General features: G+C 42.1%; 1 protein-coding gene across 3 annotated transcripts in view; it reads right to left on the reverse strand.

The window, feature by feature from the left end:
• MAPRE2 (microtubule associated protein RP/EB family member 2) overlaps positions 1-24,965 on the reverse strand; it is a 136,172-nt gene that overhangs the window by 52,996 nt on the left and 58,211 nt on the right. For 2 of the 3 annotated variants that reach the window (XM_084849603.1, XM_084849601.1), the window contains exon 1: positions 12,545-12,755. The exons of the other annotated variant lie outside the window; for it this stretch is intronic. In XM_084849603.1, the coding sequence (XP_084705729.1) occupies positions 12,545-12,666 (122 nt within the window). In that variant the 5' untranslated portion in view covers positions 12,667-12,755. Of the gene's footprint in view, positions 1-12,544; positions 12,756-24,965 lie in introns of those variants that run through there. 3 annotated transcript variants of the gene reach the window in all.

Raw genomic sequence — 24,965 nt, forward strand, 5'->3', positions numbered from 1 at the left:
CTTCCTTTGCTCTGTGCCTGCGCCTGGCATCTATTAGATCAGACTCCCCAAACCCTGCCTCCTTCTGTTCACTGACTCTCACAGGGGTGTGTGAAGAGGGACCCTCATCCTCAGCCAGCTGGGCGTTTGTAACCTGAGAAGCCAGCCCAGTCATGTCTGGACTACCCTGAGGAAACACCTCCCCCATGTCTATTTGGTGTTTCTCATCTGCTTGTGGTGATAACAAAAACCCATCTCTGGCAAAGGAAGTCTGTTCAAAAAGGGTTCATTCTGAAACTCTAATGCATATTTATCACTGGATAAGGCACCCTAGGCATGAACATAGAGTTGCAGTAGTCCCCATGCTGGGGACTGGGTTTGGTGACATTTGGGCTTGCTTAGCTCCTTGTTCGCAATGGCAGGAGACAGGAGACGGGTCTGACTTCTTAAAGTCGGGGTTATGTCACTAGGTGGGCTTGGTGGTCCTATAGGGATGAAGGTCCCTTTGGGGGCCTGCACTCCCATGTCCATGGACAGTTGCTTTCTTATCCTTAGCCTCAATAAGAACTTCAAGAGACTCACTAAACTAATAAATAAAAATAACTGTTTTCTAGTTCAAGTGCCATACAACACTCTCCTTCTCCCTAGTCACATAGCAATCTGTACTTTTTGCATTTCATTCCTCTCTAACTTCACTCCTTATAATATGTCTCTTTATAAACAGTTTTAAATTATTTTAACACAGTGTTTTTATTCTTTCTCCTGTCTGCTGTTCACTGCTCCAAGGTCTTTGGATGTGGAGCAGTATACAAATACCATAAATAAATAAACAAACAAACACAGCTTTTTAAAGTAGACAGGTGTAATGGACAGATCAGACTTGCACTGGAATGTAGGGAGCCAGTACTTTAGAGGTTCCAGGGACCCTTTGACTATGTCAACATTCACGGCCCTCGCAGAAAGCTGCATGCAGTCCATAAAGCAATCTGCCATGAGCTTTGCCACTCTGGTAAGCCTGACTATGCCACTGCAGAGTTGCCAGAGGGTGAGGAAGTGCAGTGCGCTGAGCATCTTGCTAACAAAAAAGGGGGAAACCCAGAGGGTGGAAGCAAACACTGGCAGGACATTTGTTCATATAAGTCTTCCCTGATCTGGCCACGTAACTGTATTTATGCCAAAACGTTTTCTTGAGCCACAGGCGGACACAGAGCTAGCTGTCTATCTCTACCCCACTGCGAGCAAGAGGTGAGGACAGGCAAAGCATTGGTGGGGACCATGCAGGTAGTGAAATGCACCTGGTCCCACTGTGTTGGAAAACTCCTCTTCCCTAACAAAGGATGTAAGGGGGAAAGGTGAGGAAGTGGAGAGGAAAGTACACCTACAAACATATTAAGAAAAAACTCTCTGCTCTCAGCATAAAGCTCAGGAGCAGACTGGAGCCCTGCTTTCAGCTAGGAGTCAGAGCTTGAACTCAGAGGTGCACTTGGGACACTAATTCCCAAGGAATTAAGTGTCAAATTTGTTTTTGGCCCTGCCTCCTGGCTGGAAGAGGACTAAAGACGCTTCCTGGACTCTTACTCCTTGAATGGGAATAGCATGAATCATAACAGTGTGTTCTTGTATATGGAAGAGAGGCTCAACTTCAATTAATTTTGGGTTGCAAACTTCATATGGGATCATACTCACAAGCATATGCTTGTTACTGGAGCCCAGATATAGTTACAGAAACTACAACTTATGAGATACCTCCCCAACCACTACTGTTGTTGCTTCAAACCAGGAGATGTTGTGTAGCTGTTACCATCTTCTCCACCCTCCTCCGGCTGCATCTATTGCACTACTTGTCCATCTATGAAATTCTCATTCATGGGGAATAACTGCATCTCAGAAAGAAAGAAAAAACTAGTAGTTTATAAAAGGAGTGGCAATGTTTGGGAAGTCTCTTAAAAGCAATGTGATTTCTTGAAATGGAGATCATTTACATAATGTGGTTTGTGTCTATATTCTGGAAGTATGGCTAGATTGGTCTGATGTAATCTGCCTATTGCTGCCTTTTATATTCCAAGAGTATAGCCTCTGAGCATTGATAGGAAAAAAAAAATATTGTTTTCCAGTTCACGTGCCATACAGCACTCTCCCTCTCCCAACTCACATAGTACATCTGTACTTTTTGCATTTAATTCCTCTCTAATTTCACTCCTTTCAATTCACCATCGCCACCACCCAGGGTGTGTGTATATATATATATATACCTGTCAACATTCATACATCTTATGAAGCGTGGCTTGTATGGCTTATGTCATAATAAATTTAAAATCTGTTGGTCTTTTAATGCCCCCAAAACTCTTTGTCAATTTTGCTGCAACAGACTAACATCACTACCCCTCTGGAAGCATTTGATCATTCAAACTACTAAATAACTAGCAATCAATGTCTACCATTTTTCAAGTATACTTTTAAAATACAACTATAAACAGACAGAGATGCTGAAGAACTCCTTTTTCAGTATTGTGCAAAACTTGGACCAAGAAGGTGTACAGTATGCCACAACAGGTGACATCTAATGTAGCAACAAAAAGAACATTTAAAAGTTGACTAAAAATATTCAGAAATTGTTCTTCAAGGTGTGATTTTACATAAAAAAAAAAAAGATGAAGTAGTTCAGATCTCTCTTAACCTTAGGAAACGGTGAGGGCATGAACATCTATAATTGTTTGAAGCCAAACTACATGTTAGAACAACCCAACCAATACTGCTCTAGCACAACCTATGTTCATTTCATTGGGCCAGTATTTTGTAAAATTGGAATTCCTACACTTGAAAATGAATAAGTATAAACTTTAAAATGTCTAGTCTTGTGATGGACAGAGATCAAGGAGTACCAATATTTTAATAGGAACAGGAGGTAGTAGAAGTAGAAGATTCTTTCTTACCTCCATGTAGAGGGTTCAGTTCTCATTCTCAGTGAAAAGCAGCATATTTGTATCAGTTAGTGAAGGCTTACATAGACTGCAGGATTGAATGCCACTAAAACCAGAGCCCTGAACTGTTATTGTACATTTTCATTTAGCTGGGCTGCTTATAGTGACAGACCTCAGAAGTAATTCTGAGCATACTTACTTAGAAGTTACACAGCACCCTCAACACAGATGGCACTTTACTGTATGTTCAACAGAATAAGAGATGCTAACTTCTAAGTAACATACTTAGGACTGGGGTATTAGCGATGATTAGAAGTTAAATTTAAACTGATAAAAGTTAAAGTGCTTGTATTGTTTTAGACATAATCAATTTTAAACACTTTTACTTCTGTGAAAACGCAAGTTTTATTTTGTAGGTTTCACTTTGTGCTTCACGTTCTACAGCTACAACAGCAATTGTGAATATTAATACTTTGATAAAAACAAGCTTAGAATTGGGCCTAAAGCTTAAATGAGACATTCTTCTAAGCAGCCTGACATTGCAGGATTTCCTATAAATGCTACATCCTTAATCCTCCCCTTACTGATTAATGTTTACATTTCCTTGCAATGAAGACAAACACTTTTGCAGAGTGTGGGGGGGTGGGGTAGGTCCTAACACCACCACCCCCATCCCATGAAGAATGCTCACCACTATAAGTCAAAATGTTAACAGAGCAATTGTATGGCAGCTACCTGCCAGCTCATTGCAGCCAGGGTGGGAGGTGGTGGGTGGCTTTTTTAAAAAGCCTTTTTCAGCACTGTGGTCCTTTTAATTTCCCCTCCCATTGACACCGAGGAATCAACTATGCCAGCTCCAGAACTGGTGTAATTTCTAGGCTGCTTTAGAGGCATGTTGGGGGACTGATGTGGCTCAGGATCCTGTATTTCAGAGGTTTTCCTGGGCTTGCCCATTGTTTAGGTTTGAGGGATTCACGTTAGTGTTATATTGAAAACTCTTTCTTATGCCAAATGTTGTATCAGTAATGTTCACTTTGAAATGCTCCGGTTCAGTTTGGGTGTTGTTCTTTTCTACTGTTCCTTCTCTCTCTCTCTCTCTCTCTCTCTCTCTCTCACACACACAAACACACACACACACACACTCCATGCTCCAATCCAAGAGCCTTGCTCTGGGTGGGACTTGGGACAGAGAATGGTAAGTCCCAGGCAGTGTGTGCTGAGTCAGTGCAAGATAGGAAAACTCTACTGGCTCCTCCTCCATTTACAGGGGATGGGAAGCATTGACAATCTGCACATCTGTAAAAGGAGAAGATCCTTAGGATGCCATAGACTCTTGACTTCCCCTCTCACACCCTGTTCTAGTCTTCACTACAACAGAACCACACCAGAGTAGCAGCAATGGTGTCAAACCTTTCTGCTGCTGCAACACAGAGATCTGCGATAGCAGACCTCCTTCTCTACCTACAGATATCCTGTGGCTCCTTGAATGACCTCCCAGGGACCATAGGATTGAAGCCTAAATGGGTCAAGACCATTCGAAAGCTATATTTTATTATTATTCCACATGCTCCACATTTTGATGAATATATTAAATATTACCCAGAATGTACTCTTACAGTGCAATCCTGTTCATGTCTACCCAGACATTCTGTTAAATTAAATGGTATGTTACTCTCAAGTAAGCAGCTATAAGATTGCATCCTTAAGCAAACAAATTGAACCAAATCACTGCAGCTATTGGGGCAGACACATCACATTCTAAAATATGCTGAAAGTAGGTTGGACACATTCATGGATTTCTGAGGCATTTGTATTCAGGGCAAAGAACTGTACCTAAACTACAGTACTTAGAATTCACTTTTTGTCTCCGCCAATACAGAAATGAATAGAGACAGCTACTGGAATGGAAACTATGCAAGCTTCCAGAAGTTAGGCAACCTGGTGCCCTCCAGATGTTTTGGACCACAGCTCCCCAAATTCCTGACCATTGGCCATGTCAGCTGGGAAATATGGGAGCTGTACTCCAAAACATCTGGAGGGCAACAGGTTGTCTATCCCTATGTCGTTTCTGTCAAGCTAATAGGCTGTTCTCAAGCTTCAGATGTTGGAGATGGGAAGTTTCATAGCATTATGAATAGGTGATGGGGGAAGATGTTCCCTTTCTCAATTATTCATATGATGTCATCAGTTCCATATTCTCAGAGGAGAATAAAATAATATCAATGTGGGGGACAGGGAGAATCATTACTCAAGCAACACCCCCCACCCCAACAGCAACACAATCCAGGTATATTGCTCTATTCTGTGTGGGGTCACATCCCCCACAGAAGGCCCAAAGTTTCACCTCGGAAGTCCAGCCTATGACTGTAGGTAGGAGTACCCTTTATTAGCTAAGGATGCAATCCTATGTATGTTCAGACAGAAAAATGGCTGAGGAATGCTGGGTGTTGTAGAACTTTTTCTGTCTAAACTTCCATTGGATTGCACAGTGCACCCTAAGCCTGATAAGCCTGCTGGACCTCTTTCCTTGATGACAGGGTTTTAGCCATGTATATCCATGCTCTGGTAACCTCACAAACTATTTACTGCAGTGTACTCCGTACTGAGCTGCCCCTGAAGATGGTCTAAAATCTTCAACTTGTGAAGAATTCTGCTGTCCACCTCCTAATGAAAATTGGCCATGGAGAGCACATTACACCTACTCTATTTTTTAAAATTGTCTCTTGAGCACTCACTGAGTGCAGGAATAATCCAAAAATATTCTAAATCAATACTCCTGTTCAACAGTCAAGTTGCTCAGTGTTGAGGCCTACAATCTAAGCTTTGCATGAGAAGCACAATACATTTGTTTGATTTCTATTGACACAATTAAAAGTAATTGTTTGCAACCTCATCTTATAGGAATAACAAACTGGACTTATCAGTACATCTAGTACTGCTAATATCCAAGCATACAGAAATCCTGATTTATCTACTTGAAATCACAAACAAGATTTAGAAATCACAACTTTAGTTAGGAGGAAAGATATAGGGCTCGTATTGCTCTCTGGCTACAGTACTTTTAGAAGGACATTGCCCCAATGTTTCCTAAATATCTGTAATCATTAGGGCTAGAAATTTATCTTTAGTACTAACATTTTCAGTATTTTTAATAGGACCCAGTTTAGCCCATGGTCTGTACAGTCTCCTAAGTCTAAAATGCAATACAAAGGAAATATGAATCAGTGGAATTGTTCTGGAGCTGAACCAAATGGCGTTTTCTCCCTTCTGTAAGAGCTCTCTGTTATGCTGGACCATTTCCGAAAAGACCATGGAATATTATGAGTATCAACTGAATACCTTTCTCAAAAGTAAGACCTACCTCTCTCTCTCTCTCTCTCTCTCTCTCTCTCTCACACACACACACACACACTTTTCTTGTACACTAAGGGAATTTCTATATGAAGGGGTTTCTCCTCCAAGTGTCTCCCTCAAATGGACTAATGCAGCATATTTGACCCCTGCAAAGCCACCCAGAAACACTCAGCTACTCTCTTACTAGCCCATGGGGGAAGGAACCTGATTGGCTTGCACTGATGTTCCTCTCTCAGGGATTACAACTCCCACATTTGCATTCATTCAGCATTTCTGAGTTAATTATCCCAGTTTTTATCTGAACTGGCAGATTTAGAAGACTACTGGGGGGGGGGAACACCTAATATTACTCTGAATCAAGAATTTGTTTTAACCTGTGAATTAACTAATAAACTAATTTGAATTAATTTCATTTTTTTAAAAAAAAATTGATTAAGTTCACATTCTTAAAGCTACAAATTTAAAAATTATCCAAAGACAAGCAAGTAGTGTGATATTCATACATTTCAACAAGTTACAATTCATTTTTGAACTAGAAAAACTACATGCCATCTAAAAATACAAGGAAGGGGGAGAGGGAAGGAGTATTTCAAGTTAATTTGGATAAAAGCTATTTGTTGGACATAATCATCCCATGATGATATTATTTCATTCCAAATATATAAAAGGCAATAATCAAAGTCCAAATTCAGGAGAGATACAGTACTTGAGCCAAATGTAACTTTTCAATACACTTTTCATGAAGTTCACACAGGTTGCAATCCACACTAGAGAGTAAATCCCATTGAATTTACTCCTGCTGTTTCTTAACTCTTTCATTGCCTAGTCTAAAGGAGATAAATATGTGCCAGAGCCCTTGATGGGAGATGTGTTCTTATCTCATATGTGCAGAGGTACAGAAAAAGAAAGTGTATGCAACTCCTCTCACTGCCTCTTACAAGTGCCAGACGACTTTGAGGAGAACAGTGGGTCTAAGCCAAACAGAAAGATGGGCTTGGCTTATTGGCCAGTCTCTATTTGTGGATCCCAGTTAAGGGCACAACCTTTATCCATCAGCTCTGGTCAAGGTGGACTGCCTATAATGAAGATTGGTTACCTGACTAAACACAACAGGCAAGATCAGGGATCATCTCTCGTGAAAATGAAGCTCTCCAGACTAAATGCTGAGATCAACCTTTAAATATTATGTCAATAGAGGTTGACCCAATAAAAGGGTATTATCTTACACACAGGAATGAATTATGTTTATTTAGCTTTCATAAAGGCATATGGTAAAGGAGCAGGTAGCATCACCTTCATTTTTAAGACATGCAGACAAAGTTGTTAAAACAAGCCACACAGCTCTCATTCAAAATCTATTTTTCAGTTACACTTATTACACAAGACCCATAACAGTTGATTATTATGCAGGTCTTTCCCTATGCAAGATGAAAGTCATCATTAGAAAGGTGTTAGGAAAAAATTATTATTCAGTTACTGGCAAAAAACCAAACCCATAGACAAAGCATATTTGTAAGCCCATTTTATTTCTACACTGGTTTAGAAAATATACAACATGTGTTATTTACAAGGAATAAGACTGGGATACTTGCCTTCACACACTTCATTTACCCATTTATGAATAAAGCATCCAGGGCCAATTGTTTCTTTCTTCATCCTAAATATTTTACATCAGTGTTATCTGCTACAACGCCAGCAACAAAGAATGCCATCAAAGTTTCTAGAAAGTCCTAGACACTTATCAAGTAAGAGCTCTTAGGGCACATTCCTATGCATGTTTAGACAGAAAGATGTCCTACAACTCCCAACATTTCCCAGCCAGCCATGCTGGCTGGGGAATATTGGGAGTTGTGTGACTTTTTTCTGTCTAGACATGCATAGGATTGTGCCCTTGGCTAGGCTAAATTCAGACTATCTTCACTCAAATTATGGTTTGAAGTATTGGGGGTGGGGGGAAGCCTAGCAAACTTCCACATTCCCTCATCACCTTTCCTCTCAGTTTCCTGTTCAGTGGTAAATACAAGTTGCTGTGATGCCTGAACTGGCAAATCATGGCTAGCGCTTACCTTCCAAACCAAGAAACAAGTGGGTTTCTAATTTTGGTTCAGAAGACAAGCACTAATCACATTTTCCCAATTCAGGTATCATAGCAAATCTAGTGTTAAACTGGAAATGGAAGCCAACTGCACCCAAGAAGGGACAAAAATACATGCAAGCCCCCAGCTTATGTCTGATCCCACAACCCATCATCTGGAGGATTGTCTGAATAGAGCCTTATATTGCAGTGCCTACTTGGAAGCAGGCCCTCCTGAATTCAATGGGACTTACTCTCAGAGATGTGTGTATAGCAGCCTTCTCCAATCCAGTGCCCTCCAGATGTACTAAACTACAGTCCAACACATCTGAAGAGCACCAGAATGGGGAAGGCTGGTGAATAGGCTTGCAGCCTTCATGTCCTTGCATGTGTACTTAAAACAATGGTGACACTGAGGTTTCTGTTTCACTCTCTAAGCAATTACAAATTCTGTAATTCAAAGAGGCACATGAGCTGCATAACCAACATTTTGGATTGTGTTTTGGGGTAGCATGAAGTATGTTGTTGTAAACTGATGTATTTTAATTGCTATTGCAACCAATTAGGGTATGCACACTTGTTCAGGAGAGATATGAATTAAAAGAATAGAAACTGTATTTAAATAATTGCTTATTTCAGAATGATTTCACCTCAGTTGAACCATCTTTATGTGACCTTATGAGAGTCCTGCTTTCCTCAACTTAATCTGAGTCATTGAGGGTGATGCTGGCTGCAATCCTATGCAAACATATCTGAGAGTACGGTGTGTATACATGCACAGGATTGCTCTGAAAGTAAAGCAAGATCATAGTTGTATAAAACAGATTCATGCACTGATATTCTTTTGGAAGTCATGATAGAGGAAATAATATAGCATAATGCTACTTGGCATTCTGCTGCATCACAAATTGTTACTATATTTGTTCACTTTCATACAGAGGCTTCCATCTCAGTTGATCTTGGCATACTTCAGAGAACCAGACCATCTGAGGTAATGACAATTTCATGGTGGCTGCTAAGAATGCACCATGGTGAAATATGAACTGACTGATCTACCACTTTAAGATCTCAGTGTCTGGATTATTCATGGATTTGGGGTTTGAATTTTTTTTAATGTGTTCATTTTTTTCTAAATAGATGGGAGAAAGATAAGTGAAATGAGTTATACAAAGTCATATAGTTAATATATAATATATATATATATATATATATATAGCCAGTGTGGTGTAGTGGCTAGAGTGTTGGACTGGGAGCCGGGACATCTGGGTTCTAGTCCCCACTCAGCCATGGAAGCTCACTGGGTGACTTTGGGCCAGTCACAAACTCTTAGCCCAACCCACCTCACAGGGTTGTTGTTGTGAGGATAAAATGGAGGAGGAGGAAGAAGACTATGTATGCCACCTTGGGTTCCTTAAGGAGGAAAAAAGGTGGGATATAAATGTAATTAAATAAATAAATAAAAATATGTGTCAGAGTCAAGAATACCGCACCCATCATCCAGCTTCAGTGAGTGAACTGGAAGCAATACTCCACACTTTATTAACTCCCAGATCCCTTAAAACAAGTATTAGGGAGGCAGGAGATAAAGCACACGCTCACTGCCCTAATAGTGTGATAAGAGAATCCTACACTGCAAAATGAGGAAGGTCAGGCCATATATTATCAGGCTCCTATAAAGATATCTGCAGTTACTCACGAGTCATATGTTACCTTCCATCCCACACTGACAAGCAAGGCAATTCTACAGCTGGAGTGGGGACCCTAAGGCGCAGGGCCAAATCCAGCTGTCCTGGGGCTCCAATTCAACCCTCCGGGTTTCCCCAGATGGCCGCCACCCCCCTTTCCCTGGCTCCACCCTCTTTCTTCCAACCACCAGTCATTTAGTGGCTTCCCAGCTTTTGTGCAGCTTTGTCTTAATTCTAAAAAGTTGAAATGCCTTTCCTAAGGCTTAACTACTGACAGTAAGAACTTTAAACTACAAAAAAAAAATTGTATTTTTGGCCCCAGCCTTTTTGTCCTTGGCTTTGCCTTCAGCCCTGTCCACCACTGGAATGTGACTCCCAAAAGCTTCTCTAAAATTGAATTTGACCCTCAGGCTGAAAGAGGTTCCCCATCCCTACTCTACAGAACATAGTTTCTGGAGCATCTTGGACTGGACTTTTATGAATGAAACCACTGAGGAGGAAAAATCCCATTATAACTGGGCATGGCAGTCTTTTTTAAGATCTGCATATAATGTTGATTAGGTAATAATTTAAGCATTTCTGTTCAACAGAACATGGTTTACTTTTCATTTTCGTAACAGATTAATCAGTATGATTAAATACCAGCTTATAAACAAACACAAGATATACTGAGAGAGACTAAAATTAAGGAGTTACCAGTTTTCATATTTCAGTAGAAATATTTATCAAATGATTCCAGTTTCTCTGTTCAAAAAAATGAAGAAACATAAACAGAGGAAATGAGGGCTTTCAGAGTATCAGTAAGGCTTTAAGAAGTAAATAAAAATGTACCAAGTGGTTTTTGGTATAAAATCCTCATTCTATATCTTAGTTTCAATTGCACCTAAAAAAATGTTACTTTTAAAGCATGATCAAGAAAAGGGGGAAAAATCTGTATGGGTCTGTATGGGAAGCTAGTGTGTTTAAGAAGTTTGTATGTTTGTTGTTGTTGGAGTAAGAAAGCACTTGGATTCCACAAATAATTCAACAATTTAGTCCTTAAAACATTGCTGTGAGCAATGTAACCTACTCAAGGGAAAGGAGCCCATAGCCAGGTCAGTTCTGGGTGAGTTAAGGGCAAACTGAGCAATACTATTCCTAAGGAATATTCATGGGTTATCCAATTCTCAGCTAAGCAAATATATTCACTTCTTTTTGTTCCAGTTCTACATTTCACTACACACTACAGCTTAGCCAAATATTTTTATAATGGTTTTAGGGACAGTTTCATTTCCTGCAGCTTGCTCCATGGCATGAGCTTTCAAAAAAAAGGGAGGGGGAGTGTGATTCTGGGGTGGGGGAGAGGAAAGGGGAGGAAGGGTATTAACTTAAAGGAGATCTGTCTGGGTGTATTTCTTCAACTATTCTTACCTTTTTAGAGCACACATCTGAGAAAAGCCTAGTCAAAACTAGTTCTTAGCTATATTGTTATCCTTACTGAATCATACAAGCAATCTTAATGCGCTTATCTAGGGGAACATATTGTCAGATATGCTAATTCAAAAAAGAAAAAAGAAAAGGGATCCCTGCTGCTAAAGATACATGCCAAGCAATTACCAAAAATGCTTAGAACTGTGACAAAGAAAATAGCCACCATCCTCCTTCAAGCAAAGAACACAATGAAAATGCATCACACCAGAAAAAGCAGGCAGGAAGGTCAGTGCAGGCAGCACAGTCAAAATGCATAAGCAAGATGCTATACCCTTTTAGAAGCTGCTGCACAGTCCACCTTGTTTCCAAACCCAAGATTTGGAGGAAGATTTTTTTTTTTAGTGTATTTTTGACACCCTGACCTCTGCTGTCAAGCTTTCCACCAATCAGGGTGCGCAATTCTTACAAAGCTCCATCAATCTGCTGGTTTAACATCACAGACTGCAGTTTAATCTAGAGGATTCCATTTTCCCTTCCACACACCAAGGCAGTGCACCACTACCACCACCATCACAGGACCCTGTTCCTTTCTTCTCCCCCCCCCCCAGCCATTCCCTTTTGCTGTCCCCCAAATGCCTCCTTTACACACACACACGTGCACGCGCGCACACACACACACACACACACAACGACATAGTATTACTGCCTGATGAACATTATCGTCATTATTTTAATTATTTATATATTTGCACGCGCGCACACACACGAAGCCTTGCAATATTACCAAAACTCAAATTAAAAAGGCGGGGAGGGGGAGATGGGAGATGCGGGAGAGCCCCTCGAACACAGGAGAAGTATTCACAAGATGTTTTCCATCTGGACAATGCAAGGCGTTCGTTCAAGCAGCTAGACCACGCTGCACGCTTAGGAGAGGAGAGACGCCGATTAGGTTTAAAGCGCCGCTGCTTTTGTTATGCAATACCCCGCAACCTCCACTCCACCTCCCACCCCGCTCTGCTGCAGTTCCCCCAAGCCTGTGTGTGTGTGTGTGTGTGTGTCCGTCCACGCACACGTAAGCGCACGCCCAAACACACAGAGAGAGAAAAGAGAGGGAGGGTTACCTGTAGGAACGCTCCCCTCGCACCGTGTGTTTCCTGAAAGGGATGATGGTGGTGCCGTTATCCTGGATGATGTCGTTGTTGTTCTCTCCATTTGGGGACAGCGCTTGGGTAGGTCCAGGCATTGGAGCGCTCCCAGAGGCAGGCGGCCCTAGCCCGGGCGCCTGTGCGAGTGTGTGTGCAGAAGCTGGGCGGGCGCGTCGCTCGCGTCTGCTCCTTCGCTACCGACTCTGCCCCTCTCGCCGCGCCGCGCCGCCGCCCTCCCCTTTCCTCTCTGGCCGGTGACGTCAAACGGCCGGGAGCAGCACTCAGGCCACGTGACACGGCTCCTCGCCATAGCAACCAGCTAACTCATCACATCTCAATTCACACAGGGCCTGAGCATGACCACGCGAAGGCAGCCGAACAGGCGCGAGGGGCAGGCCGAACATCTGGCGCGCAAGAACGCCGAGCTGAGCTGAGCGCCCGCGCCCCGCGCCGGCGTCTCCTCCTCCACGGCTTCCTTTCAGTCCTGCACTCTGTATCTGCAGCTGTATATACAAAGAGCCAGCCTAAAATTTTTTTAAAAGGGCGGCGCTTTACAAAGGCAGTACTAAACCATTTTCTTTTGCACCTTCCTCTCCCCGCCTCCACCACCAACCCCCCTCCCCACGATTTTTAAAATCACAGCAGTGCAATTAAATTGCATCCACAGTAGTCCCCCTTCAAGCGACGGCTGGTGGGCGTAGGCAAAGTATGCGACAAAATGCTTGGAAAACGTGACGTTTAAAATTATGGAGGGAGGTCTCTTCAAACGAGCATTTCATAAAAATCACCCTCGGTGGGAGCTTGGAGAAAAGAGTTTTAATGGCGAGAGAGAGGGAGGGAGGGACGGGATGGCAGTTTTCTACAAGTATTTTACATGGCTATCAACCTTGTTTTAAAGGAGATCATTAGAGAGATGTGAAGTAGAAGGGCAGTTTGGCAAAAGGTATCCCCCCCCCACGCTAAACACCAACGTATAAGCAAAGACAGAGCATTTCCTCTTCTCCCCAGCCCCTTACTCTCAGGCATTTAAGTCGTTTACTATTTGTCCTACATTTTAGGAGGAGCGAGCCAAACAAAACTAAACGAAAAAATAAGCTTTTTCTTAAAGCCTCATAATCCATCATCATCTCTGCCCCCGATAATACCAAGTTGTTTTTTGTCTCAAACTACCAGAATTCGTATCAAAACCACTCTCCCATGTACTAAACCCAGATGGCAGCACAAATCCAAACATCAGCAGCAAGGTACACAAGCTCTAGTTTTTTCCAATTTTTCTTTCAGATTTAAGGTGCTTGTGGTATATCCTGATTCTTGCCACTTCAAAATTGCTTCTAATACACAATAATTATGTGCCTTTTGCCCTTCCTTACTGGTAATAAAAAATGGAAGGAGGCAAAGTGGCTGAATTATTCCAATGTATAAAAGGGCTGGCTTTAACAACTGCTCATGTTCTTAATAAACATTTCTCACCCTCCTGTCTCTGTTACAAACTGCTGGCAGGAAAGGGTGTCTAAGAACTCTTCTTTCTTAGACAAAGACTGTGCTGAAATCACCTTGAAAAGTTCAAATGCATTATAACAGCCTCAGGACATATATACTGAAGCCATTTGATGGCTTTCTTCCTTTTGAATATGCTTGTAGAAAGGGGCTGGGCAATTAGACGATATATACATTTTGCAAGAAGCTACTTGCCTTACCACTTTTATTAACGGATCTTTAAAACAGCCATGTTAAGTACCTCTTCCTTTTTGTTCACTGCTCCTGAATAGCGCCTATCCGCCTCCTTTGGTCTCCAAAGTCTCTGCATAACAACTCTTCTCAGCTGATTAGCATAAGGTGGTAAACAAATCTTTGATCTTAGAAATCACTTTAAACATCAGGAAACAATACCCACCCAAGACAAAGGCTGGGGGCAGCCAAAATTACATCTTTAACTATTGTGTTGCTACTTCTCCTGAAGAATGAGAAACTCAATGCAGGTTTTGCAAGACTACTTTAGTTCAGATGAGAAAGCAAAGTACTATGTAGCTTTTCTGAATACAGACAGTACTGCCCATTCCCCACTTTTTTTCCCTAGCTGTGTGTTTAAAGTTTTATTAATTTTTATCATTAAATTTTTATGCAATGTTTCCACCAAAGTCATAACCTGCCCTAATTTTCCAAATTAAATGAGTTGCCATGGAAAGGGCTGATGTGGACTGACCAACAAAAAGGCAGCTTCATACACACACTTTAAAAGCCTGGTGCCAGGTGTTACACATTTCTCCTTGCACACAGAGAGAAGCCCTTGGGGAGTCATCCCAACTCCTGGAGGTTGGTTCCACCGAAAACAGCTCAGAACACCCACAACAGACCACCCATGAATCTGGGTTTTCTGTCTTCCTACATCTAAGGAAATCCAGGGACAGTGTTATCATTCACCCTGTGCCATGGCTTTATCTTTGACTCCGCATATTCCAGGGGTCCTCAATGCTGCCCACAGGCACTCACCCCTCCCCCTGTTTTTTTTTAAATAGATGTACATGGATTTATATATATCCATTACAATGAATACTTATGAAATGCATACAACTTTCTAGCAATTATACATAGGTTAAACAAAAGCAGACCAAATATCCAAAAAAGTATCCATTTGAGGATGGCATCTATATGCCACCCAGTCCTCAGTCCATTGCATTACAGGTGAGTGTTTATTCTTCAGCATTGTAATATCAGTGTTTTAGCTGTCAAAAGGCCATGGAGAATATATTTATGCTGATCATTTGTTAATTTCCATGAAGCAGATAAATAATTTAAAACAGCATGTACATCAGTGAATATCAAAGACTGTTCCAGTACAAAATTTGTCTGTGAAATAACCTCCCCAAAAGAAGCAACTACTGGACATTGCCAAAACATATGTATAAAGGAAGCATTAGCTGTATTGCACTACCAGCAATTAGCCAAATTAGACAATCCCTTATTAAAGAGATGTTGCCGTGTCCAATAGACTCTAAACAAAAGGTTTTTCTGAATAAGATACAGCCTAATATCCAGAGATGTGACAGGTAGGCATCAAAGTGTAGGCATCCTTTATTAAAGAGATGTTGCAGTGTCCAAGCAACACAAAACAAATTACTTTGCTGAACAGGACGCAGCCTAAGATCCACAGACGTGACAGGTAGACACCAAAATGGCAATCCACTGATCAGGTATCTTGTGTTGATGCCCACAGCAGTTTCTCAAATTCCCAAATGTGTCCATGAGTCCAAAAAGGCTGGGGACCCCTGCTATATTCAGTATGTAGCCAAGATGTGTCACTGTTCTGGTCACTTCTTGTCTAGAGTCTACTGCAATCTTCTTCTCTGGTCTTTCATTGTCTCCTCTAGGTTCCCTCACATTTATCCAGCACTTGGATACCAAAATCATTCACCTCTCATCACTCTGATCACATGACATTTTTCTCCCTCTCTCACAATAGTAGAACCTGGAGTCAGCCCATGAAGCTGATTGGTGGGAGATTCAGGACAGATAAAAGGAAGTGCTTCTTCACACACCGTATAGTTAAACTATGGAATTCTTTACCACAGCATGTAGTGATGGCCACCAGTTTGGATGGCTTTAAAAGGAGGTTAGCCTTCTCCACCAGGAATTTATCTATCAATGGCTACAAGTCCTGATGGTTATGTGCTACCTCCAGTATCAGAGGCACTATGCCTATGTACACAAGTTGCTGGGGAAAATAGGCAGGAGGGTGCTGTTGCACTCGTGTCCTGCTTGTGGTTTCCTGGTCAACACCTGGTTGGCCACTGTGTGGACAGAATGCTGAACTAGATGGGCATTTGGTCTGATCCAGCATGGATTTATGTTCTTACAATGCCCCTCCATAAATGCCTATACTGGCTTCCTGTCAGTGTGGATCCAGAACTAATTCCTTATCCTAATACCTTAAAAGCCCTTCATGGTCTTGCCCCCTAATCTCTCTGCTCTTATGTCCTGATACTTGCTTGCCTGTGAACTTTACTCCTCTACCTCCATCCCCACCACCATCTTAAGGCTTCCTGCTACCTCAAAAGACCCTACCCTTTCTCCCTTGCTGCCCTATACACTTGGAACTGCCCCTCAGAACACCTGCATGATGCCACCTCTCTTCAAATCATTCCTCAAAAGCCATCTTTTCCTTGAATAATTTGGTATAGCCCCTTAATTCCCATGTCCTGATGTAACTCAGCCTGTAACTAAGTACATACCACTGAAACAATTATGTATTGCTTTCCTGTTTACTTCTGGCTTCCCTTGCACTGTTACTCCTGTGCTGAATGTTAGATTGTAACCTCCTCGGCACAGAACTGTTTTCTCATACTCTATAAAACCTCATGCACACTGATGGTGCATAACAACAACAACAACCAGAGGTGGGGAACTTTTTTTGCCCAAAGGCCAAATTGGCTCTGGGCAAGCACTTTGGGGGGCTCATGCCAGTAGCAGGCAGGGCCATTCCCACTGATGCCTTGCAGCCCTGACATACTTGCCTGGACCCCATTTTCTCTCACACCCACAGCTTCACCCACCCCTCACCTTTCTCAATCAGAAAACTGAGGAGTGGGCAAAGCCAACTGAGCCTCCTTCTCTAGGAGTGGCATGAGGCTTCACCTGCCCCCACTTACCCTGATTGGGGAAGGTGAGCAGCAAGCAAAGACCACTGAGCCACTACCTTAAGGAGCAGCTCCTCCGTCCAGAGCCAGCTTTGCTTCCCCTTTGCCTTTCTTTATTGGGGAAAGGTGAGAGGGCTGACTGAGCCATGAGGAGTGTCCTATAGGCCACAACTCAACCTGGAGCTGTTCTCATGCCCCCTCTCCCTTCTCGGAGGGGTTGGGGCTTCAGGGAAGGGCCTTTCCAGAGGCCTTCGCATGCTGAATGAGGAAGTCTGGTGAGCCAAATTTGCTTCATGGGCCAGAAGTTCACCATCTGTGGTGTAAACACTTAAGTATCATTACCTCATGGATATAGCTGTTCTGTGTTGTTTCAACTGGTTAACACCTTAGTACTCAGTTGTTAAACGCTTAGCTTGGGAGATGGGACGAATTGACTGGGTTCAGATGATCATGGGGATGAAAGAACCCATTGTGGGTTCTTCCCCTGCCCCCATGTGTCACATGAACAACCATGATTTGCATAATTACCCACAACACAGCACAAGTTGCCATGTTGTCCAAACCCCGCACACAGCATGGCGGGGGTTACTTCTTACCCACATCATAATCCACGGCTTGCAGTGGGGGTTGTGGGGTGGGCGGCACAATAACCCACGCTGCATTGCAGGTGATTATGTAACTTGCGGGCGGGTGCACAGCAGGCACAAGTGACGACCCCATAATGGGATCTTTCACCCCCATGATCATCCAAACGCAGCCATTAAAAATAAGCTTTGAGACATGTTTACACCTTTGAAAAAACCTCAACAACAAAAGAGCAACTGACTGCTGGGTGGACTAATGGATGCCTTCAAAATAATCAGAGACAATGCTGAGACAAGAACTGCTGAAGGGTGCTAGATAATATAAAAATATCCTACTGTAACATGTAGAATTACCTTTTCTTTAAAACAACAACAACAACAACAACAACAACATGAGAAAGCAGAAAATGAAATGCCTGCTCCACTGAGGCCACCAGGTTAGCCATTTGAAAAACAAACCACATATGAAAACTGAGTACAACATTGCAGCATGATTTGTTAATCTTGCTTCAGCACTCAAAAATTGACTACATTTCTTGGCCGATCTGTTCCCAACAACAGCTCTTTTATTCTAATTTTATCTCTTAAAATATGATGCAAGAACAACCCTGCCCCCGCCCATCAGCTTCATTTGAAAATTCTTTTTTCCCCTTTACAGCTACAACTGTGCCAATGCAATCCTGAGAACAGAGGGAAAAAATGATGTGGGTTTCATATGGATGACAGACCTTTTGGCCTGGCTGACATTCACCACTTGGAAACATTGCAAACATTACTGATGTAGTTAATTTTGCCCTTACTGCAAGCCACTACATATACAATAAATCATCTTGTAGGTTTCCTCCTCCCACATTCATAGTTGTGTGCAAAACAATTCCCTATATGCAGACCAACTGACATAAAATATAGGCCACAAGCCTGTAGTTAGAATACAGTTCTGGTCTTGAGTTTTTAAAAGCGCAATCCTGTGCATGTTTAGACAGAAAAAAGTCCTACAACTCCCAGGATGCTCCAGCCAGCCATATTGGCTGGGGAATGCTGGGAGTTGTAGGACTTTTTTCTGTCTAAACATGCACACAGTTGCACCTTTAGTAAGGTAAGTAAGAGGAACGCAGTTTGCAGGGGTTAGCGGTATAGCTGAAGAGGATGTAGGTTTCCCCACCAACACTAATGTAAGCAAAAGATTTCTCAAAAAATGAGAAGGAATATTTGATTTCTCATCAAATATGACACATACTTCAATGAATAACAAAAAAAACTTTTAAAATGTATAATCTGCTTATTATAACTTCATTTCAAAGCAGATGTTATTTTCAGTCATTAATGCAAATAGCCCATTTGGCTACTTCTCACTTCTTACCAGAACAGGAGAACCAGTATCAGTATTAAATCAAACTATAAACATTAAAATTAAGAGAGCCGACAGTCCTACATTTGCAAACATCATTTATTTTCTCAAGAAGAACTTTATTACTATAGTGTTTTATTTTCCAATTTTTTATTGTTCATGCTCTCTCAGAACATATGCATAACTCAAAAACATTAGAAATTGTTGAGATTGTGTGCAGATGAGCATCTAATTCCAAACAAGTACTGTCACCACTGAGTTGAAGACTTGTCCAAGAAAAGAAAGAATATTCAAACACATGTCGGTTTGCAATCAGAGTACAATACATGGCTACAATGCCCTTCTATACCACAACCACTTTCTCTTTTGCTTAACAATCAGATGTTTACATATATAGCAGAAGAGAGGTTCAAAGGACATTTAAGTCTCAAAATGTTTTGTGAATAGTGATAGCCTAGTGAATAGCCTAGGCCTTGTCCATGTATTCAGGTGCTGCACAGCTAAGCTTGCATTTTAATTATCGATTATGTATGTATTTGTTACATTTAAATCCTGTCTTTCACCCAGGGAGACCAAGGCAGCGTACGCATAAACCTCCTCTACCCCATTTTATCCTCACAACAATCTGGTGACATAGATTAGACTAAGAGTCAGTGACTGACCTGGTAAAAGCTTCATTCATTTATTTATGTATTACATTTATATCCCGTCTTTTTTTCCTCCTTAAGGAACCCAAGGTAGCATACATTATCCTCCTCCTCTCCATTTTATCCTTACAACAACAACCCTGTGAGGTAGGTTGGGCTGAGAGTCTGTGACTGGCCCAAAGTCACCCAGTGAGTTTCCATGGCTGAGTGGAGACTAAAACCCAGGTCTCCCGGCTCTCAGTCCAACACTCTAGCCACTACACCATGGCTGAGTGGAGACTAGAACTCTTAAGAACAGAAAGGAAGATGGGCAGCTGAACTGTCACAGTACTGGAAAGATCTCTCTCCCACACACACAGAAACTATGAAGTATCTCAGAATCCCAGCGTGGTGCAGTGGATGAAGTGCTGGTCTAAGACAAGTTCAAATCCCTACACCAGAGCTTTCCAAACTTTTCATGTTGGTGACACACTTTTTAGACATGCATCATTTCACAACACAGTAATTTAGTTTACTAAACTGGAGGTTAACCTAACCCGTTATAAGAGATACGGACACATACATAAATTGTAATAACGAAATGTATGGGGACACAACATATCTCATGAAAACCTTTCATTTATATTTTTTAAAATATATGATTTGTAAGATAATAACATACATTGTTGTCATTTATGAGTAACAGTATGTAAATATGTGCAAGAATTTAAAAAAGTTGAATAACACCAATAACTAATTACCATTTTAATGGGATAATATGAGGTTGATGAGATGAACACAGCTTTTCAATATTTGGTGGAATATTAGATAAAGACACTCGCATTTCGTCACCAAGCATTTTTAAGCTTCCACGTTGCAGTGTCTTTAGGTTTGCCATCGTTGAAAAGGATACTTCACAAATGTATGTAGTAGAAAACTGCAGAATAATTTTTAACGCTTTTTTAGCTATGTTTGGATGCATTTTTGAAATGCGAATCCAAAAGCTGTCTAAGTCACTAGGTTTTAGCGTTAACTAAATATGAAAACAGGACTGTTTTAAGCGCTTATCTTTCTCTGTTTTTTCTTATGAAAATAACAGCACCTGCGCTCCACTCCCACAGTGATAAAGTGAGATAAAGATAGGAATCAGGACCAGGAGAAAATGTGAAAAATAAACAAAATTAACGAAAGTGTTTACAATACATATTAGGTCACATAGGTCCAGGGAGGACCTCAGCTGCAAAAACACATGAAGTAGAGAAGCAAAAGTCCAACAAAAATGGTGTAAATATATATGTCTCACTACAAGGCTATATTGCTGCAAATATTTGCAATGCCTATGTGCAGAGTCCAGTTCCAGCACTCTCCAGTGGTACACTGCTGGTGGGTGCTCAATCCACGATTACAGCAGAATAAAAATAAAAATAAATGGCAGAAATCAAATTATAAGTGCCACGTGGTGGGTGGCTTGCTGTTTGCCACATTGGGTTTGGGAGGGTGGCCTCCCTTCAGCCAGCAGCAGGTGGGTTGACTGGGTGACAGCCTGCAGCTGTGCTCGCCTGGGTGATTAGGAGCACGCTGATTCCGAGGCTTCTGACCTCCACTGAGCTCCGTTCCGATTGGCCAAGATGGCGGACGGCCCACTCGGTGCTGTCCCAGTCCAGGACCTCCAGGGGACTCCTCCGCTCAGCACAGCCGAGAGTTGGGGGTGGTGTAACTCACAACTAATTGCTCCGTTAAAGGAGTCTCCAATGAGAATTCCGAATTCTCCACACTCCTTGTGCAGCCAGCATTACCACACTCCTTGCTGTACCGCTCCGACACCACCAATTACGTGCGTCTTACATCAAGACGCCACACGATCCTAAAGCAGCTAATGTTAAAGCAGCTAAGGCTTAGCTGCTAAGGCTAAGCTGCTTTAACATTAACTGCTTTAGGAAGTTCTGGGGGAGGGGCCAAGGGAAGCAAACGCGAGTAACGGAGCTCCACGGTGCCCTTCCGCACAATTTTCTGCATTTCGCGCAACACGCCTACACACTGCCGCCGACACACTAATGTGTCGCGGCACACAGTTTGGAAAGCTCTGCCCTACACAGTCACTTCTCACAAATGTAAGAAGCAAATTAAATTAAGTTGACTGGGCTGCCTTGGGCTAGTCATTACTTCTCAGCCTAACCTACCTCACAGGGTTATTGTAAGTATAAAATAGGGGAGGGCAAACCATATGTGTTGCTTTGAGCTTTTTGGAAGGCAGGCAGGATATAAAAGTAATAGTTAAATTTTCTATTTATATAAAAGTCAAAAATTGTGTGTTGGTTTGTGTGTTTGGGGCTGGCTGCAGGGCCATCTGTAACGCATGGAATAAGGGGGAGCTGCCCTGGGTGTAATCACACTGTAGGGGCCCACTGAGCCTGTCATCTGGGCCCTACAGTTGCTGCCCCTTTTACTTCACATTCTCACTTGCCAGAGTGTATGACAGGAGTCACTGGGTTACATTACTTTGTTTACAGTTTCCCTTACTAACAAGTACACCCTCCCAATCATGGTAAAGGCCAGGTTTCTGATTTGAGCTATGAGTCATCCTATTGGCCATCTTTCATTCTATTGGTCTCTCTCCCATTCACTCTGACTTCCTTCACCTTGGATTGGCTGGCCGCCGTTTGTTCCCTCCCCTGTACTCATGGTTTCTTTTCTGACTGTGGAAAGCATTTAGTTTCTCTCCCCTGTTCCTGCAATATCCAGCAAGGAAGCCTCTATTGAACATTTTAAAAGTGGTATGAGACTCAGTGTGGATTATATTGTAGTAGTGCTTACAGATTCAGTCTCTTGCATTTTTTAGTAGGGTTTTTTTTTATTAAATCTGTTCATTATAATTGTTGCGCTTTTTTAATAGTGTCTGGTGGATTCAACTTTTCACCTTTCTTATGGGGCCTTTCCGAGACGCGTAAACCTACCTTACTGTGTTTCTAACAAATAGTGCCTATGACAAAATTACATCCTGGGCAATGCCGGGTATATCAGCTAGTAATTAAATAAAACCCAAATCACTTAAGAATATGAGCTATTTGTTGGTCAATAGATGGCAACCCTATTCGGGGAAATCAGACCAATTTAAGTAAAATTCCAGAAATTGGTCCATTTTTACAAGACTGTGTTCACTCTGCTCCAAATAAGCCATCATGTAGTTATACTAAGCAAACCTTTATTAAGGTAGACTTACCAGAGCATTGAATCCCTTTTGATTTATACAGCCAGCACACGCATACACACACACATATATGCACACCCCTCAAGTATGCCCAAAGGTAGGACAGGAGGTCATTCTTCACTTTGGGTTGGATCCAGATTTAGTCATACCTGAAGTAGTTAAATAGTCATGACTAACTTAAGTCCCACTGATTTCAATGGGTCTACTCCAAATATAACGATATCTGGCTCCAACTGGATCTGAGACCAAGAAACATACAGATTAGTGCTAAAAACTAGGCAGATTCAGATAAGCTGGGAAGCACTGGAATTGTACAATAACCACTGAGGGCCAGTGCAGACATCAGCAGCAGCAGCAGCAGCAGCAGCACCACCACCACCACCACCACCACCACTACTACATTTCTATACCACCCCATAACTGAAGCTGTCTGGACTCTGGACAGTTTACAATGGTTAGAACATTAAAAGCACAATATGCAAATTTTAAAATATAAAAAACAACCAAACAGACAGTATACACAAAAACAACATATACCCCAAAACAACTTTGAACAATTAAACAAACCATAAAACAAATCCAGGATCATAAGAACATAAGAAGCCATGCTGGAACAGATCGAAGGTCCATCTAGTCCAGCATTCTGTTCACACAGTGGCCAAAGAGCTGTCGACCAGGAACCCACAAACAGGACACAAATGCAAAAGCATCCTCCCACCCATGTTCCCCAGCAACTGGTCTACATAGGCTCACTGCCTCTGGTACTGGAGGTAGCACATAGCCATCAAGACTAGTAGCCATTGATAGCCTTTTCCTCCAGGAATTTGTCCAACCCCCTTTTAAAGCCATCCAAATTGGTGGCCATCCCTACATCCTGTAGTAGCAAATTCCATAGTTCATGCGCTGTGTGAAGAAGTACTTCCTTTTATCTATCCTGAATCTCCCACCCATCAGCTTCTTGGGATGACCTCAGGTTTTAGTATTTTGAGAGAGGGAAAAAAAATGTCTCCCTGGACAAGTTTTCCACACCATGCATAATTTTGTACACCTCTATCATGTCTCCCCTTACCCTCTTTTTTTTCCAAGCTAAACAATCCCAGCTGTTGTAACCTTCTCTCATAGGGGAGATGCCCCAGCCCTTTGATAATTTTAGTTGCTGTTTTCTGCACCTTTTCCCAACTATACAATATCTTTTTTTAGGTATGGTGACCAGAACTGTACACAGTATTCCAAGTGTACATTGTAGATCTGTATAAGGGCATTATGATATTGGAAGTTTTATTTTCAATTCCTTTTCTAATTATGCCTAACATGGAGTTTGCCTTTTTTACAGCGGCCACACACTGGGTTGACATTTTCATCAAGCTGTCCACCACAACCCGAAGATCTCTTTCGTGGATGGTCATCGCCAGCTCAGATCCCATCAGGTTATACTTGAAGTTGGGATTTTTTGCCCCAACATGCATCACTTACAACTCATCACATGCTGCCAAATGCCTGGGAAAAGAGAAAGTCTTGACCTGGTGCCGAAAAGATAACCATGTTGGCGCTAGGCAGGCCTCATCAATTCCACAATTGGAGGGCCACCACTGAGAAGGCCCTTTCCCTTGTTGCTGTCTTCCGAGTCTCCCTAGGCACCTGGAGGAGGACCTTAGATGCTGAGTGTAGCGTATGGGCATATTTGAGCCAGGAGAGGCATTCTGTCAGGTATTGCAGTCCCGAGTCATTTAAGGCTTTATAGATTAAAACCAGCACCTTGAATCAGGCTCGGAAACATATAGGCAGCCAATACCAGCAGGCCAGAGTAGGTCTTACGAGTGCAGACTTTCTGGTCCCCGTTATCAATCTGGGTACCGTATTTTGCACCAGCTGAGGCTTCTGAACTGTCTTCAAAGGCAGCCCCATGTAGAGCGCATTGCAGTAATCCAACATGGACAACTGAAACCAAGTTAGCCCTCTCCGGATAGGGACGTAGCTGGACCACCAAACCAAGTTGG

The sequence above is a fragment of the Heloderma suspectum genome, chromosome 4, assembly GCF_057233095.1.
Source record: "Heloderma suspectum isolate Gila_16-S chromosome 4, 16-S_ref, whole genome shotgun sequence".
NCBI classification, from domain to species: Eukaryota; Metazoa; Chordata; class Lepidosauria; order Squamata; family Helodermatidae; genus Heloderma; species Heloderma suspectum.